At 31.8% G+C, this 14,176-nt stretch overlaps 1 protein-coding gene across 4 annotated transcripts in view; it reads right to left on the bottom strand.

Moving 5' to 3' along the window:
* Window positions 1-8,473: 8,473 nt before the first annotated feature.
* Window positions 8,474-14,176, bottom strand: part of NCAM2 (neural cell adhesion molecule 2) — a 506,280-nt gene continuing 500,577 nt past the window's right edge. For 3 of the 4 annotated variants that reach the window (XM_023227524.3, XM_026446625.2, XM_026446624.2), the window contains one exon: window positions 8,474-13,980. In XM_023227524.3, the coding sequence (XP_023083292.2) occupies window positions 13,869-13,980 (112 nt within the window). In that variant the 3' untranslated portion in view covers window positions 8,474-13,868. The remainder of the gene's footprint in view (window positions 13,981-14,176) is intronic. The other variant, XM_026446626.2, reaches the window with a different exon arrangement.

The following is a 14,176-nucleotide window of genomic DNA, read 5'->3' on the forward strand; positions in this document are numbered from 1 at the left end:
TTCTCAGAGTAAAATGCATGCTTTTTCAGAGAAATTACTATTTGACCTTATCAATTGTTCACAGAACAAATGTTGTTATACTTTACTAATGCAATAAGACTGTGTGTTGCATTTAAACTGGTTTATTGAGGCATATTTGATAAACAATAAACTGCACAAGTTTATGTACACAATATGATCAGTTTCACCAGATGTACACACCTCTGAAAGTAACAAAACGATCAAGATAAGGAGTATATCTATTATCCCCAAGTTGTTTTGTAGCACTTTCAAATCTCTCTCTCCTACCACATCCCATTTTCCCCATGCCCAGAAAATTACTGAGAGTCTTTATTTTATTTTGTGTTAGTTTGACTTTTCTAGAAATGTTTTTTTTTGTGTGTGTGTGTAGTGTGGGTGTGTATGTTTAATAAATGGAATCATAAAACATATCGTCTTTTGTCTCTGGCTTTTTTCACGTGGAAAAATAATTTTGAGGATCATTTATATTGTTCATAGCAATAGTTCATTTCTATTGTTGGTAACTGTTACAGTGGCTATTGTAATATCACATATAAAGTAAATTTTAAAGCACAGCATTTTATCTAAAATAAATACAATCTTTTCATTGTAATAAAGGAGCTGATTCATCAAGAGGCCATAACAATCTGAAACATTTCTATATCTGATAATGAACTTCAAGTAAAATAAGGAAAAAGTGATATAACTGCAAGGAGAACTAGAAAAGTTCTTTATTATAGTTGCAGATACTAACACCACTCTGAATAGTAGATAGAACTATGAGACAGGAAATTAGTAAGGATATTGAACACATAAAGAGCATTATTATCCACAGTGACATAATTAACATTCATAGAACACTCAATCTAACGGCAGCAAAAAACACGTTCTGTGCTAGTTTCTACGGAACATTTGCCAAGATAGATTGTATTCTGATTATTGAAATGTATTCAAGTCCTACAAAGTATGCTCTTCGAACATAATTTGTTTATTCACTGACCTAGTAATGTGCAATTAAAAATAATAAATGTTTCTCAATTTATAAGATATAGAATATTTTAGGATCTGAATATTGTTAAATAATTTGAAATCCTCAAGAAACATGGATTATTTTAAATGTGTATATTTCAATCAGTGAAGTATGTATATTTCAAACACATTATAAATGCATATATTTCAATCAGTATGGATGTTTCAAACACACATTCAATATTATGTGTATTCCAACACACATATTATAAATACATGTATTTCAAATACACATTGAAATATGTGTGTTTCAGTCAGAAATATATATATATGCTTATACATATTTCAGTTAACAAAAATGGCTTTTTGTCAATTGTAGGAGACATAACAGAAACTAAACAAGGTAGCCATTTCTCTTAAGCATGGTTGTCTTTTATTTAAAATTAACTTATTTTCTATCTTTTTGGCTAAAGAATTAAGTTTTGAAAGTTTCTGATCATTTTGATGTGAAAACAAGGTAGGTGATTATCTAAATCAATTTTGTTTGAGGTTAAGGAATTCTCTCTAAATTGCAATGTCCAAAAATATATTCTATAAAATTTTTTCTTATATTTTTAGATTATATATATTTTATTTTTTACACTTAAATATACAGTAATTAAGCATACTCTTACAATGGTATAGCTGATTCTTGTAATGTTTCTCTATTGCAAAGTCTGAAGAGTGTAACTCAAGGATTAGTTTATCTGGGAACCCAGACTAACACAAACTTTGGTACCAAGAAAAGTTCTAAAGGAAAATAATTTTAAGAATGAATTTTAAAATTTATACTGGGGTTTCCAGAATAAGCTTTCTAATCTAATTAAATTTAAAGATATGAATGTCTCCATTTCCAGTAGTGTAAAGAGCACTGACAGTCCATGTCATGAACTCTTTATAGAGATACGAAAACTGTCTGTAATATATACTACTAATCAACCAAATACAAAAAGTAAGGAGATGGATGACTGTATATGACACCTTCAAACATTTTTGGAAAACTAACAAATATAATAACGTGGGTTAGTTCTTTCTAATTTCACTGGGCAAAGTAGGGGAATAAAAGATGAGCTGAGACAGTTGCATTCTCAGTTTGAGCATCATGTAAACAACTTAAGAGATTCAATGTATACCGAGAAGGAGAATATTATTTCCTGTAGTCACAGGGCCGAAATTGCTGAATATCAAACTCAAAACCTTATCCAGTGACTGGCTGAAGTACAATGCAAGTCAAACTCCCAGTCGTGCATTTTGTCTATTCTGAAAGTTAGGGCTATTATGGTGGGAAAGACCAAGTGAAAGCCATTATCACTGCCTTTGCCTAGGAAAATAGTAAGTAACAAGCAATACATTCTTGGACGAATTGCAGAGTTTTGTACCAACATCAAGGATTTAAAGATTGTAGGGGTGGTAATTCCCACATTATCTTTCAACTCACCTATTTGGCTTTTGTGGAAGACCCCTGAATCTTGAGTAATGACAGTGGATTATCGTAAGCTTAAACAGGTGGTAACTCAAATTGCAGATGCCATTGGAGTTTTTATTTCACTGTTTGGGCAAATGAATACATCCCTTGATATCTCATATGCAATTATTGATATAGCCAATGCCCTTTTCTCCAATACAGTCTATCCACCAGAAGCATTTCATTTTCAGCTAGCAAAGCCAGAACTTTACCTTCACTCTCTTACCTCAGGGTATATAAACTCTCCAGCTCTATGTCATAATTTGGCTTCCAGGGATCTTCATCCTCTTTTCCTTCTGCAAGATATCACACAGACCCATTACATTGATGACATTTTACTAATTGGATCTAGTGAGAAAGAAATAGCCAGTATTCCAGACTTATTTATATGAATTTTACATGTTAAAGATGAGAAATAAATGTTACTAAAATCCAGAATCCTTTATCTAACAAATTTGTGGAGGTCCAGTGGGAGGACTGATGTTAAAGTCTATCTTTTAAAGTGATGAATGAGTTGTTGCATCTGGTCTCTCCCACAAGTAAAGAGGCACAACACCTAGTGGGCTTCCCTAGATTGTTAATGCAACACATTCCACATTTTAGTATGTTACTTCAGTCCATTTACATAGTGCCCCCAAAAGCTGCTAGTTTTGTGTAGGGCTTAGAACAAAAGAAGACAGGTCCAGGCTCTGGACAAGCTGTTCGGCCACATGGGCTATATGATCCAGCAGATTCAACCGTATTTGAAATGTCAGTGGCAGATAGGGATATTTTTTGGACACTTTGGCAGGACTCTGTAAGAGAATCACAGCATGAGCTTTTAGGACTTTAGAGCAAGACCCTGGCATTATATGAAGGTAACTATTCTTCTATCGAGAAACAGTTTTTGGCCCAAACCTGGATCTTAGTAGAGGCTTAATTCTCAACCATGGGCAGCCAATATGTGAGTACCAGTAGGGGTTTCCTTTAAAGAACCCCAATTAATGCAGTGACTGACTTCAACACACCAGGAAGGTAGGGGAAAAAAAGATAAAATCAACCCAAGTCAATTCAAAAAATTATCAGATAAAATAAAATGTGGTTGTTTTAGTCATTATATTTTGCAGTGGTTTGTTACATAGACTGTGGAGGGCAAAATGATGGTCCCCCAAAGGATGTCCTATTTCCTGAAAATTGCAAATATATCATCTTACATGGAATGAAATGACTTTTAAGGCCAGGGATGGTGGCTCCTGTGTGTGGTCCCAGCACTTTGGGAGGCTGAGGACGGTGGGTTACCTGAGGTCAGGAGTTTGAGACCAGCCTAGCCAACGTGGTGAAACTGCATCTCTAGTAGAGATACAAAAATTAGCTGGGCATGATGGTGCACATCTGTAGTACCACCTACTTGGGAGCCTGAGGCAGGAGAATCATTTGAACCTGGGAGGCGGAGGCTGCAGTGGGCTGAGATTGCATCACTGCACTCCAGCCTGGGCTATGGAGCAAGACTCCATGTTAAAAAAAAAATACTAATAAAAATAAAACAAACAAACAAAAAACCCACCACCACCACCAACAAAATTACTTTGTAGGTGTGACTAAGGACAAGAGAAGGGGAGATTATGAGATTATGCTGGACTATCAAGGTACACTCAATGTGATCACAAAGCTCCTTAAAAGAAAACACGGAATCAGGGAGTCTGAGTCAGGGAAGGAGGTGTGTTGATGAAAGCAGAGCTCAGAGTAATGGAATTGCTGGCCTGGAAGACGGAAGAGGATCATAAGTCAAAGAATGTAGGCAGACTCTAGAAGCCTTTAAAGTAATGTAATACTGCTGACATTTTGATTTTAGCCCAGTGAAATCCATATCAGAGGGTGACCTCTAGAACTGTAAAATAATACATTTATGGTCTTTTTAAAACCACTAACTTCATTGTAATTTCTTACAGTAGCAAGAGGAAGCTAACATACAGACATAGATGAGTGGAACCGAAACTGGTAACTGCAAGTGGGCTCTTATTATAACAAAACGATATAACTTCTGTCATCGGCTTTGTGATTGTGTGGGAGATAAAGGCCTAAATGTAGGAAAGGAGACTGTTAGTGAAGTCTCTTTGAGAAATGAAAAAATTGCTATTAGGGACTGGAGACAAAGGAAACCATGTTTGCAGAATATTTGGGAAAATTGTTGCCTATGATCAATTGGAAAACCGAAAATGTACCTAATGAGTTTGTGAATGTGACTAAGGAGATTTCAAGGCAGCATATTCAAAGTGCTAATTGTCTTATTTTCTTCTCAAGTATGATAGGGTGTTGCAGGAGACATATGTGCTAAAGAGATGTATGCTCAATTTTCAAGTAGCATTCGGAGGATTATTTCTTACAAAAGACTTGTTCTCTCTTTCCCACACTCTCTAGCTGTCAAAAGTTTCTCAAAAGTAATAAATGTCATAGAGGCAAAGATCAAAATCTGGGTATTGTCAGTAAAACATAGTTTGGGGACAAAAGTAAATAAATCAAGGATGTCCTTTGTTAGATCACATGGGAATGTAAGGCAGTGCCTTATAGGCTTTTATAACTGGATAAATGGGATTTTAAAAATTTAAAGGAAATCATATAATAAGATCCCCCTTGGCAGCCCCACATAGAGAGGGAACTATCTTGAAAACACTCCTAAGAGTAGTTCTTGTCTAATGTAGTAGACAATAATTTGATACATTTACATATATGTATATATACATGTTTATATATGTGTTTCTATCGATCTATCTAGAACTCACACTGTTTCTAAAAAGTTGCATCAGCTTGAACTTAATGGGACTTAAGAAGTTTAAATGTAAATAGATTTCTAGGCAGTAAATACATCTGACCAAGAAACAAGCCAAGAAATTTACCCAGCTATAATCATGTACCCTTTCCTATAGAAAAGTAGGAATATCTCAAAGTGACCCTAACAATATGAAGAACAATATAGTTATCTAACCCTCGGAATAGAATCATATCCTAATTAAGGAAAATACCCTATGCTGATAATGGGGGGCATTGGGCGGTGGAATTAGAAATTTTTTTTTCTGGCTGGATTTCAAAATTTCTACAGACACTTAACTGTCAAATGTCCCCAATTCCTTCTCTATTATTTGAATGGTAGTGTCTATTGTCATATCCTGCTCCTGCCTTATAATCATCTGTAGAGTTTTCTGGAAGGAGTTACATTATCTTTTTAGTGGACAGAACTCTGCACTGAAGAATTCAACCCAACTGTAATCCCTGAGATGCTATGATCACCTGGGATTAATTTAGTTGAATAAATTCTGAAATTCAAATCTTATCCTGATAACACAATGATATACATTGGAAGTTTCAGGAAGGGTTTGAGTGAGTTTAGCATGTGGAAAAATGTGAAACATTAGGAGACACAAGGAATATTGAGCTACATTGTAACATTAATTGTGTTAAGTGCATTATGCCCTTGTTTACAGCCTCTATGCAAACACATCCACTATGTGCTTACCCTTATGATTTAATGTGACTCATAAAAAAAATATAATGTTAATGTTTTAAGTCACTACTACATTTCAATTTATTATTCTGTAATAGGTAACTAACATAACTTACTCTGAGAATCAGTATTGAAATATCACAGATATAAAGATACTCATGGCTACTATGTATTGGTATTTTCTGTGCGGTAGACATTGTATGAAAAATTTCATAAATACAATCTCAGTAAATCCTTAAATCATCTTGTGAAGATTAATATTAATCACTTTAGGACAACAATTTTATACATTAGGAAATAAAGGTGTAAATTTGTATCTAAATCTATTACATTCAGAGCTAGTAATATGTGATACAATTGGGATGTGAACCTAGGTTTATTCTAATTCCAATATCTGGGTTCTCATCTGTTTTTCCATACTACTCCAAGGATCCCAGTTTTGCATCCTGGTTGCAAAGATGTGGGAAATTATTTTCCCATCTTTTTTTCTGGTGAGTAAATGTGTGGATCTCTTGGTTTCTGAATTGGTGAAAATTTTATTTATGCTTTTCAGAGAGTGCTTCCCTTATAATTAGTAGGGGTCCTTCACATAGTCAAACCTAGTGCTAAAGCTCCTCAAACAGCATTGAATAACCCTGGGTGTGTGCTGCATCCGGGTTCAGTCTGTGTCCGTGCTTACAAATGAGATGCCCATTTCCTTCTCTTCAGCCAATGCTTCCAAATACAAAGAAAATCACAACTTCCTTCAAAAACTCTATTTTCACAAATGACTCTTCCAAGATAATTGATAATGGCTTCATCTCCAGATGTGATGGTATACAAATGTTTTGGACTGATTTGTGTAAGTATCCTTTTCTTTATACATCTCAAACTTCTCAGGTCAGTTTCTGACATTGGTCATGATTGACACAAATGAAAGAAAGATGAGAGAATTAGGAAGTGTGGAAATTGGAGGTGGAATTGGAAAGGTTGATGTGAACTAAAATAATCAAGTTAATCTTGTTTTCCAAGTATGAAGACATCTAAATACTAGAAATATCTGACTTTACAGACCATATATGAATAAAAACCTAAATTAAAATGTAATAAATTTTATATTATTATAGTGGCCACTCTACCAAAAAATAAAATGCAAAAGGCTATCTATGGAAGACATTAAGTTGTCCAGAAAAGTTAAAATACACAAATGTATGCATTCTATTAAAAACAAGTTTATGCCAAAGATAAGTACATATATGACACCTCATATAAAATATAAAATAATATTTATATTTTGAGAACATTTTCATTTGTGTATTAAAAACTCATGTTAAAAAAGAAATTTCAAATGCTGAGGCCATATGTTCATTATTTCTTGTATAAATACTTAGGATAAATATGTTCATTATTCATTGAGAATTTGTATTTAGGCAATGCCTTGGGTTAGAAAACAACTAGAAGAAATTATCTAAAATATTACCAGGGTTACCTGCTCAATTTCCAAAATACATCAGAGATTTAATTTTGGCCTCTTTCATGTGGCAGAGTTTGTATTTTATTTTAATTGTCTTTATAATATACACAGAATACTGAAATATCAAGCACAATATATATATTTTTCTTGACTTCTCAATGTGTTTGATGTTATTTTTATTCTATATGTGTATGTATTTTTGAGGTATTAAGCTTATATTGAAAATATATTGAAAATTGTCCCGTTGTGAAAACTTGGCACTCAGAATTTATTTTTTAAGAATGAGTCACATTTGTACTAGTTTAAAACAATGAAAACAACTTGTAAAATCATGTGTGAAATGATTAGCTTTGAAACAGAAGTTAATACTGGACTATCACTCAATATGTTTCAATAACGTTTATACTTTCTTTTACAGAATGGTTTTTTGCTGTTACTTGTGTCGATGCTATGGTTTCACAATTGCTTACATTTTGACTGGTTTGTTCCAAACTTACTTTTCCTTCAAGTATTTTGATTATTAAATGCATTATTTTGCAGAATATGATGCTGTTGGGGAATGCACACATTGCGTTAAAGCATAACTGGCTATATTTAGTTGGTTGCCTAGCATTTTTAAATTGATCAACACAATTTGGTAAATGAAAAAATAAAAGTGTCTCCAATCCATTGGATCTCAAATTTTGCAATGCATCAGAATCATCAGAAATTCTTATTGAAACACAAATTACCATGGCCCTCTCCTAGAACTTCCTGATTTATCGAGTCTCTGGTGAGGTCTAGAAATTTACATTTTAAACAAGTTCCCAGGTAATGCTGCTGTAGGGGGTCACATTTTGAGAACCACTGCTCTAAACCAACTGTTTATTCATTTAATTCTCTGTGCTCTGCTCAGGGTAGAAACCAAAAGATTGTAACCCATTGAGAGATAAGATAGCAGAAAGCATTCTCTTCTTTAGAATATCTAGATATATGTTTGGAAGTTTCTTAACACAGAGGTCTCTGAAAAACCATAAGCTTGCTCACTGCAGAAATGTTATTCAAAATAAACATAAAATGCAACACTTTATTAAAGTAAAAGTATCTTTACTATTAATATACAAATGGTAAAGTGTGACAAGTTTGATATACTGTAAGCCATACTTTCAATGTCTCTCATAAATACAAAACTTCAACATTTGCAGTATAATTTTTACAGTTTAGACATATATATACAGCATTTCATTGGGACATATCATATTGAAACAATAAGAAAACGTTGTGATAGCTAACTTAAGAATATAGAATTTGAATGGAATATATAAATTAAAGAAAATAAAAGATAATATGTTTCAGTACATACTGAGCACAGCATACAGTTCACATACCAAAAATGTTTTTTTTTTTTTTTTTTTTAAAAAAAAAAAAAAACCTTTATTTCTAACTCCACATATTTCTAACAGGGTTTAGAGGCAAATGCTAAACCATGAATATTTCTTTAAGAGTTGGAACAAATAGGTTTGTTCTTAATAGTATTGTTTATTTTATAGTATGCATGTTGTTCTCTAAAAAAACTATTTGCAAAATCAAATCATAGATTCTATCTTTGTTAACTTTGTCCTCTGTGTTACACTGTTTTCTCCTTTGCATCAGTGTAATGGGCCATAATTTTTATCCAAGCAATGGTCCTATTCCCTGGTCTAGCACTTCTCAAAGTCAGGTCCTTTCTAGCTATTCCAAATATAGCAACTCAGTTTGCCTTTCTAGATCCACTCATTTCTTTGTTTCTCTAATCTCCTATGTCGGGTTGTGATCTGAAATTCTCCAACAGTAATGGTTCTGCTTACTGTCTTCCATGGGAGGCTGAAAACAGATGCCAAAAGATACATGTTTTCATTTCAGAAAAGAAAAAAATAAGTAGCAATACTTAAATTTACATGAGCAATAATTCTGAATGTTGTGTGTAGCCAGAATCTCAAAAATTGTGTAAAATGAAAATTTAAAGAGGTAATATCAAATAATATATTTATGTTATAGGTAAAATCCTAAAGTGAGTAATAAACTATTTTTCTAAGAATATTAGGTGTGTTATCAAATAAATATTTAGCATTATATATAATATAAAATTCTTTGCCTTTATATGAGAGGAAATAATTCATTTTTAACATTCTTGTATAATTTTAAATAGCTGCATCTACATGGGTAAATTCAATTCTTCAAAAAGGAAGGATGGGAGCTGGAAGAAAATTATGTTTGTTCAGCGATTACTATATGTGGGTCTTTTTATAAATTTCTCATTTGAACATATAATTGTTTCATCTTAAGACATTATTAAGTCCATGAATAAAATACTTTCTTGAAAATTTTACCTTTTAAGATGAAGTTTTTCATTTCTGTGACATCCATAATTTAATTTTAGCCTACGTTGATACATCCATATGCAATTTCAATGTGAGTGACTAAGTATTAATGCTTCAAGGGGTTAATAAAGAAATGCAAATATTTTCTCTCTAAAGATAAATCAATAATGCTAGCAAACTTATTGTTAAAAATATTTCCAGATACAAAGCTTGTTGAATAAGAACATTATGTGATTATGATTATGAGTATGAGTATGAAAAAACTTCATGTGGGATTTAAGTCAAATGTTTATCTTATTTTCTGTGAAAAGGAACATTGTGAACCTCATAAATAATTCTAATATGCTATTCCAATATTTCCTAAATTAACTAATGGAAAATATTATTTCTACCACTTGAGCTGTACATATTTTCATCTGTGATAATCTTATTGCCAAAAAATAAAGGTTGATTTATTATTCTAAATAAAATATATATAAATGGAAATAATGAAGACCCAAGAAACACCACAGTAATTTGCTTGATTTTCAAAAGTTATCTGTTGTCTTTGTCTTACAACTGGCAAAGTTTAATTTCAATAATATCTAAAATGTATTTATTGTTTAGAAAAACAATACAGAACAAATTAAGAATATTTCATGTGTGTGTATAAAAAGAACTATTTTGACATGAATTAAAGTAAATTATACAGTATAGTTTATTATATCTAGATTTTATATTCAAGGTAAATAGTTTGAATTGAACTTATTTACTGACTGTAAATAAGACAGCATCATTCGAGTATCTCAAATCTAAGCAAAATATACTAGTAATGACGTTAATTGTAGTTTTTTCTTTTAATAAAGCAGAATGTCATGCTAATTAAAAGGCACAGATACATCTTAATTATTTAAAATAAGCGTAAACATAGGTATGATCATAAAGTTACAATTAATTATTGGCACACAAATAAATAATTTGATTAATAAAATCTATTTATATAAATATTTAATTCAAAGACTAAGATCCATATGAAGTGTGCTGGATCTAATAGCCTTTGAAAAATGCTTTTATAGTTATTAATATTAAAAATAAAAGAAAACAAGAAACAATACATTAATGTTAGACGTTAGTATCAATAGAATGGCAATGTCTTATCCCACAAAAAATAATAAATAAATCTTTAAAAATACAATTCTTAATTAAATTCCTTTGACAATTATTGTAAAATATGTTGACATATGAATTTGTGCCAGTTTTGAAAACAAAATATATGTTAAAATTCTGATATTACTCCTTCCTCTTATATGTTGTTGAATATAGATTGTCACTGCCTAATTGCACCTAACTTATCAAGAAATACCAAGTTTTCGGTGATATCTTTGCCTCTTGGTTTAAAATATCACAGGGTTCAAATTATTTTAACAGTACTTATATTCAGTCAATTCTTTTTGACACTTCATACTAATATTTAAGAGTACTCTCAGACAATAAAAATAACATTTATACGGTTATATGTATATGTTTAATCTAGAATGAGAATGAAACAGGTTATTTCAGTTCTACTCGTATTTTACATTTTACTACAAGCCAGCTTTTATTTTGAAATTCTTATAAATCATTTGGAGCATTCCATTGAAATATTAAAAAAAATACTTTATCACAGTATTGCCGTGCTTTAGCATGGCATGGATTTCAAGGACAAGAGGTAAGGACCACTCGGGCAACTGAAACAGTGCACTTGAAATAGTCTGACTATAATTAGCTTCAGATTATCTATTAATTTCAGATCATTACTCCACATGAGTGGCAGGAAATTTAACATCATATATATATATAGACTATATATATATGTATATGAAATATATGTCAATTTCTTTACAAGGAAAATCCAAATAAATGAGAGAAACAGAAATGTCAAATTGAGAAAAGACAAAAATAGTTTGTTATTTATTATGATTTCTGCACTCTTGAAGTAAAGCACAAATATAACAATAGTAAACATGCGAAATGACTTTCTCAGTCATCCTAATTCTTTCACCATCATTAGTTTAAAACCATGTGGCCCTATTTAGAAATAATTATCATTCATGGCTATTGCTTCATGGACACTTTACTAAGCTTGTACACTTTGCACAAACAAACTAATTCAAGTATTTTGACTAGTTTTAGTACGTTGGTACAAAACAAAACAAATGACAAAATAAAACACAGCAAAATAAAGCAAACTGGATGATCAGACAAACAAACTAAATAACAACAGTCACATCCGTCAAAGACCAGTTCGATAACCAAGTCAGTTAAAATGACCTAACTGGTTAGTTTGTTTAGACACTTCTCAAATTCTTAGGTAGGCACAAGAATTCTGTTCTTTTCTTCAGAATATGCCAGACAGGAACGCAAGGAGAGATTCCTGCATTTAACCCTGCAATTTATGGCAAAGACACCGCGACGATTTGGTGCCTTCAAATGAAGATGGTCATATTCTGTCCTGCTGTAGCCAGAAAAGTGAGGAATTATATAAAATTACTTAGCTGTCTCTCCTTGGCTGACAGTTTCAAGCACTTCGTAAATAAAAATATTCATGAGTTGCCTTAATTTTACATTTAATAATCATCAGGTTATCTCTACAGAGCGACATGCCCAAAGCAGGTTTCTGCAATGCTAAAAATTGCTCCGATATTCTTTTGGAACACATTCCCTATCCCGTCACTATTTGAGCTGAAACACCAAAGGTTCTGAATGTTACAGGGCCTAAGGAAACCTTTGGCTCTCAAGGTTAGTAAACCTGCTCCCAAGTGGTATGAATGTTTATAATCATAAATACTTTTTTAAGCCTTACATATAAGTTAAATCATGTGTCACTCTCTCACCTCTGGGAGCTTGCATAGCTTGGAAGTAAAGAAGCATTTTATTCTGGTATAACCCTAATAAAAGATATCAGAAGGTTTGTGTCGAATATTTAAGGAACTTCTTTAACCAATTTGTTTATCAAAATCTTAAAGTGACTTCTAGCTAGAACATCCAGAATAGAACACATAGCGGAAGTGTAATTGTTTATCATTTACACTTTCATGGCACATTAGAATGTTAAATAATTTCTTCTTAATTTAGTCAACCCTAAAATTTTAATTTCTAGTAGCCAATTACATTTAATGGTGAACCTATAACAGTGGTAAAATTAGTTCTCAAAGATTATATAAAACCATGGGCTAAAAATATATCTGAGGATATGATTTGAAGTATTTGAACACTAAAGACTTTTTTGATAAGTTGTTTAAAAATAAATGATAATCACATATTTATAAATATATCAAGACACCATATTGATATTGTTCCCATTTCAATTTACTTTATTTGAAGCTGAGGGCAGAAATCAATATTATTTCACTTGCAATACATTTTTTGTGTATAATCCATTGTGAATGAATAGGACATATATAAAGAGATAGAGATTTAGAAAGTCTTTCTAATCTAATTTTATATACAACTAATATTCTTTCAAATGGGTAACAATTTTGATCTGGCACTTCAGTCTATCAAAAATCAATGTTGAAAATGCACCGAATCATAGCTTGAAATGAGTTCTTCAAAGTTTTCAATTTTTAATATCTGCTAAAGATAAACTGGCTCTTTGAAGCCTATATTCCCTGAAATTCCCCTGATAAAATGAGTAACCGTTATTAAGTGCCTTCATCTTGAAGTTGAAAGCCACCTTAAGAATCTATTTGCCCAGAATAGGACTCATACACATGCAGAGCCTTCTTACACATGTAGCTCACGTTTTTTTCCTTAACCCTTATATTTGTTGGTGGTATTAAATATAGTTCTTAATAAATAGAGCACTTGAGCCATATAATGAATTCCAGTACTTCAGTCATATAATCAAATTGAATACCCAAAGTGTTGGTGCCAGTCAGGTCTTGATATTGAAATTCTTAAAATTAGCAACAACAGCAACAGCAACAACAATAACAAAAGGAAATGGACCATGGGCAGGAGTATTTGATCATATGTATATGTGTACAAGCTATTCCAAGCTAGAAGTTTCCCAAGAAATTAAGGTCAATGGAATAGTTTTGGTCATAGGGTCACTGCAATCCAAATACTCTTCGTAGTGTTGTTCAAGCCCCTGTAATAGTGTTGTTATGCTTTGCTGTCATCTTCTTTTGATTGAATGATGTCATTAGACACTTTAATTTCTATAGTTTCTGGATTTAGAGCTTCTTTCCCATTTTCTTCCTTTAAAGGCAATTTTCTGGAAGATAAAAAATAATAAGCTTCATTTTCTGAGGTATTTAAAGAGATATACCTTAACATTTAAGTTACTATTTTGTAAATAAAATATGCTCCAATAATATGCTAATATTTTATACATGCTAAATAAGTTACTATTTTGTAGAGAAAACATGCTACATTAAATAGAAAGGACAAATTAAATTTATTAAAATTAT

The sequence above is a fragment of the Piliocolobus tephrosceles genome, chromosome 19, assembly GCF_002776525.5.
Source record: "Piliocolobus tephrosceles isolate RC106 chromosome 19, ASM277652v3, whole genome shotgun sequence".
NCBI lineage: Eukaryota > Metazoa > Chordata > Mammalia > Primates > Cercopithecidae > Piliocolobus > Piliocolobus tephrosceles.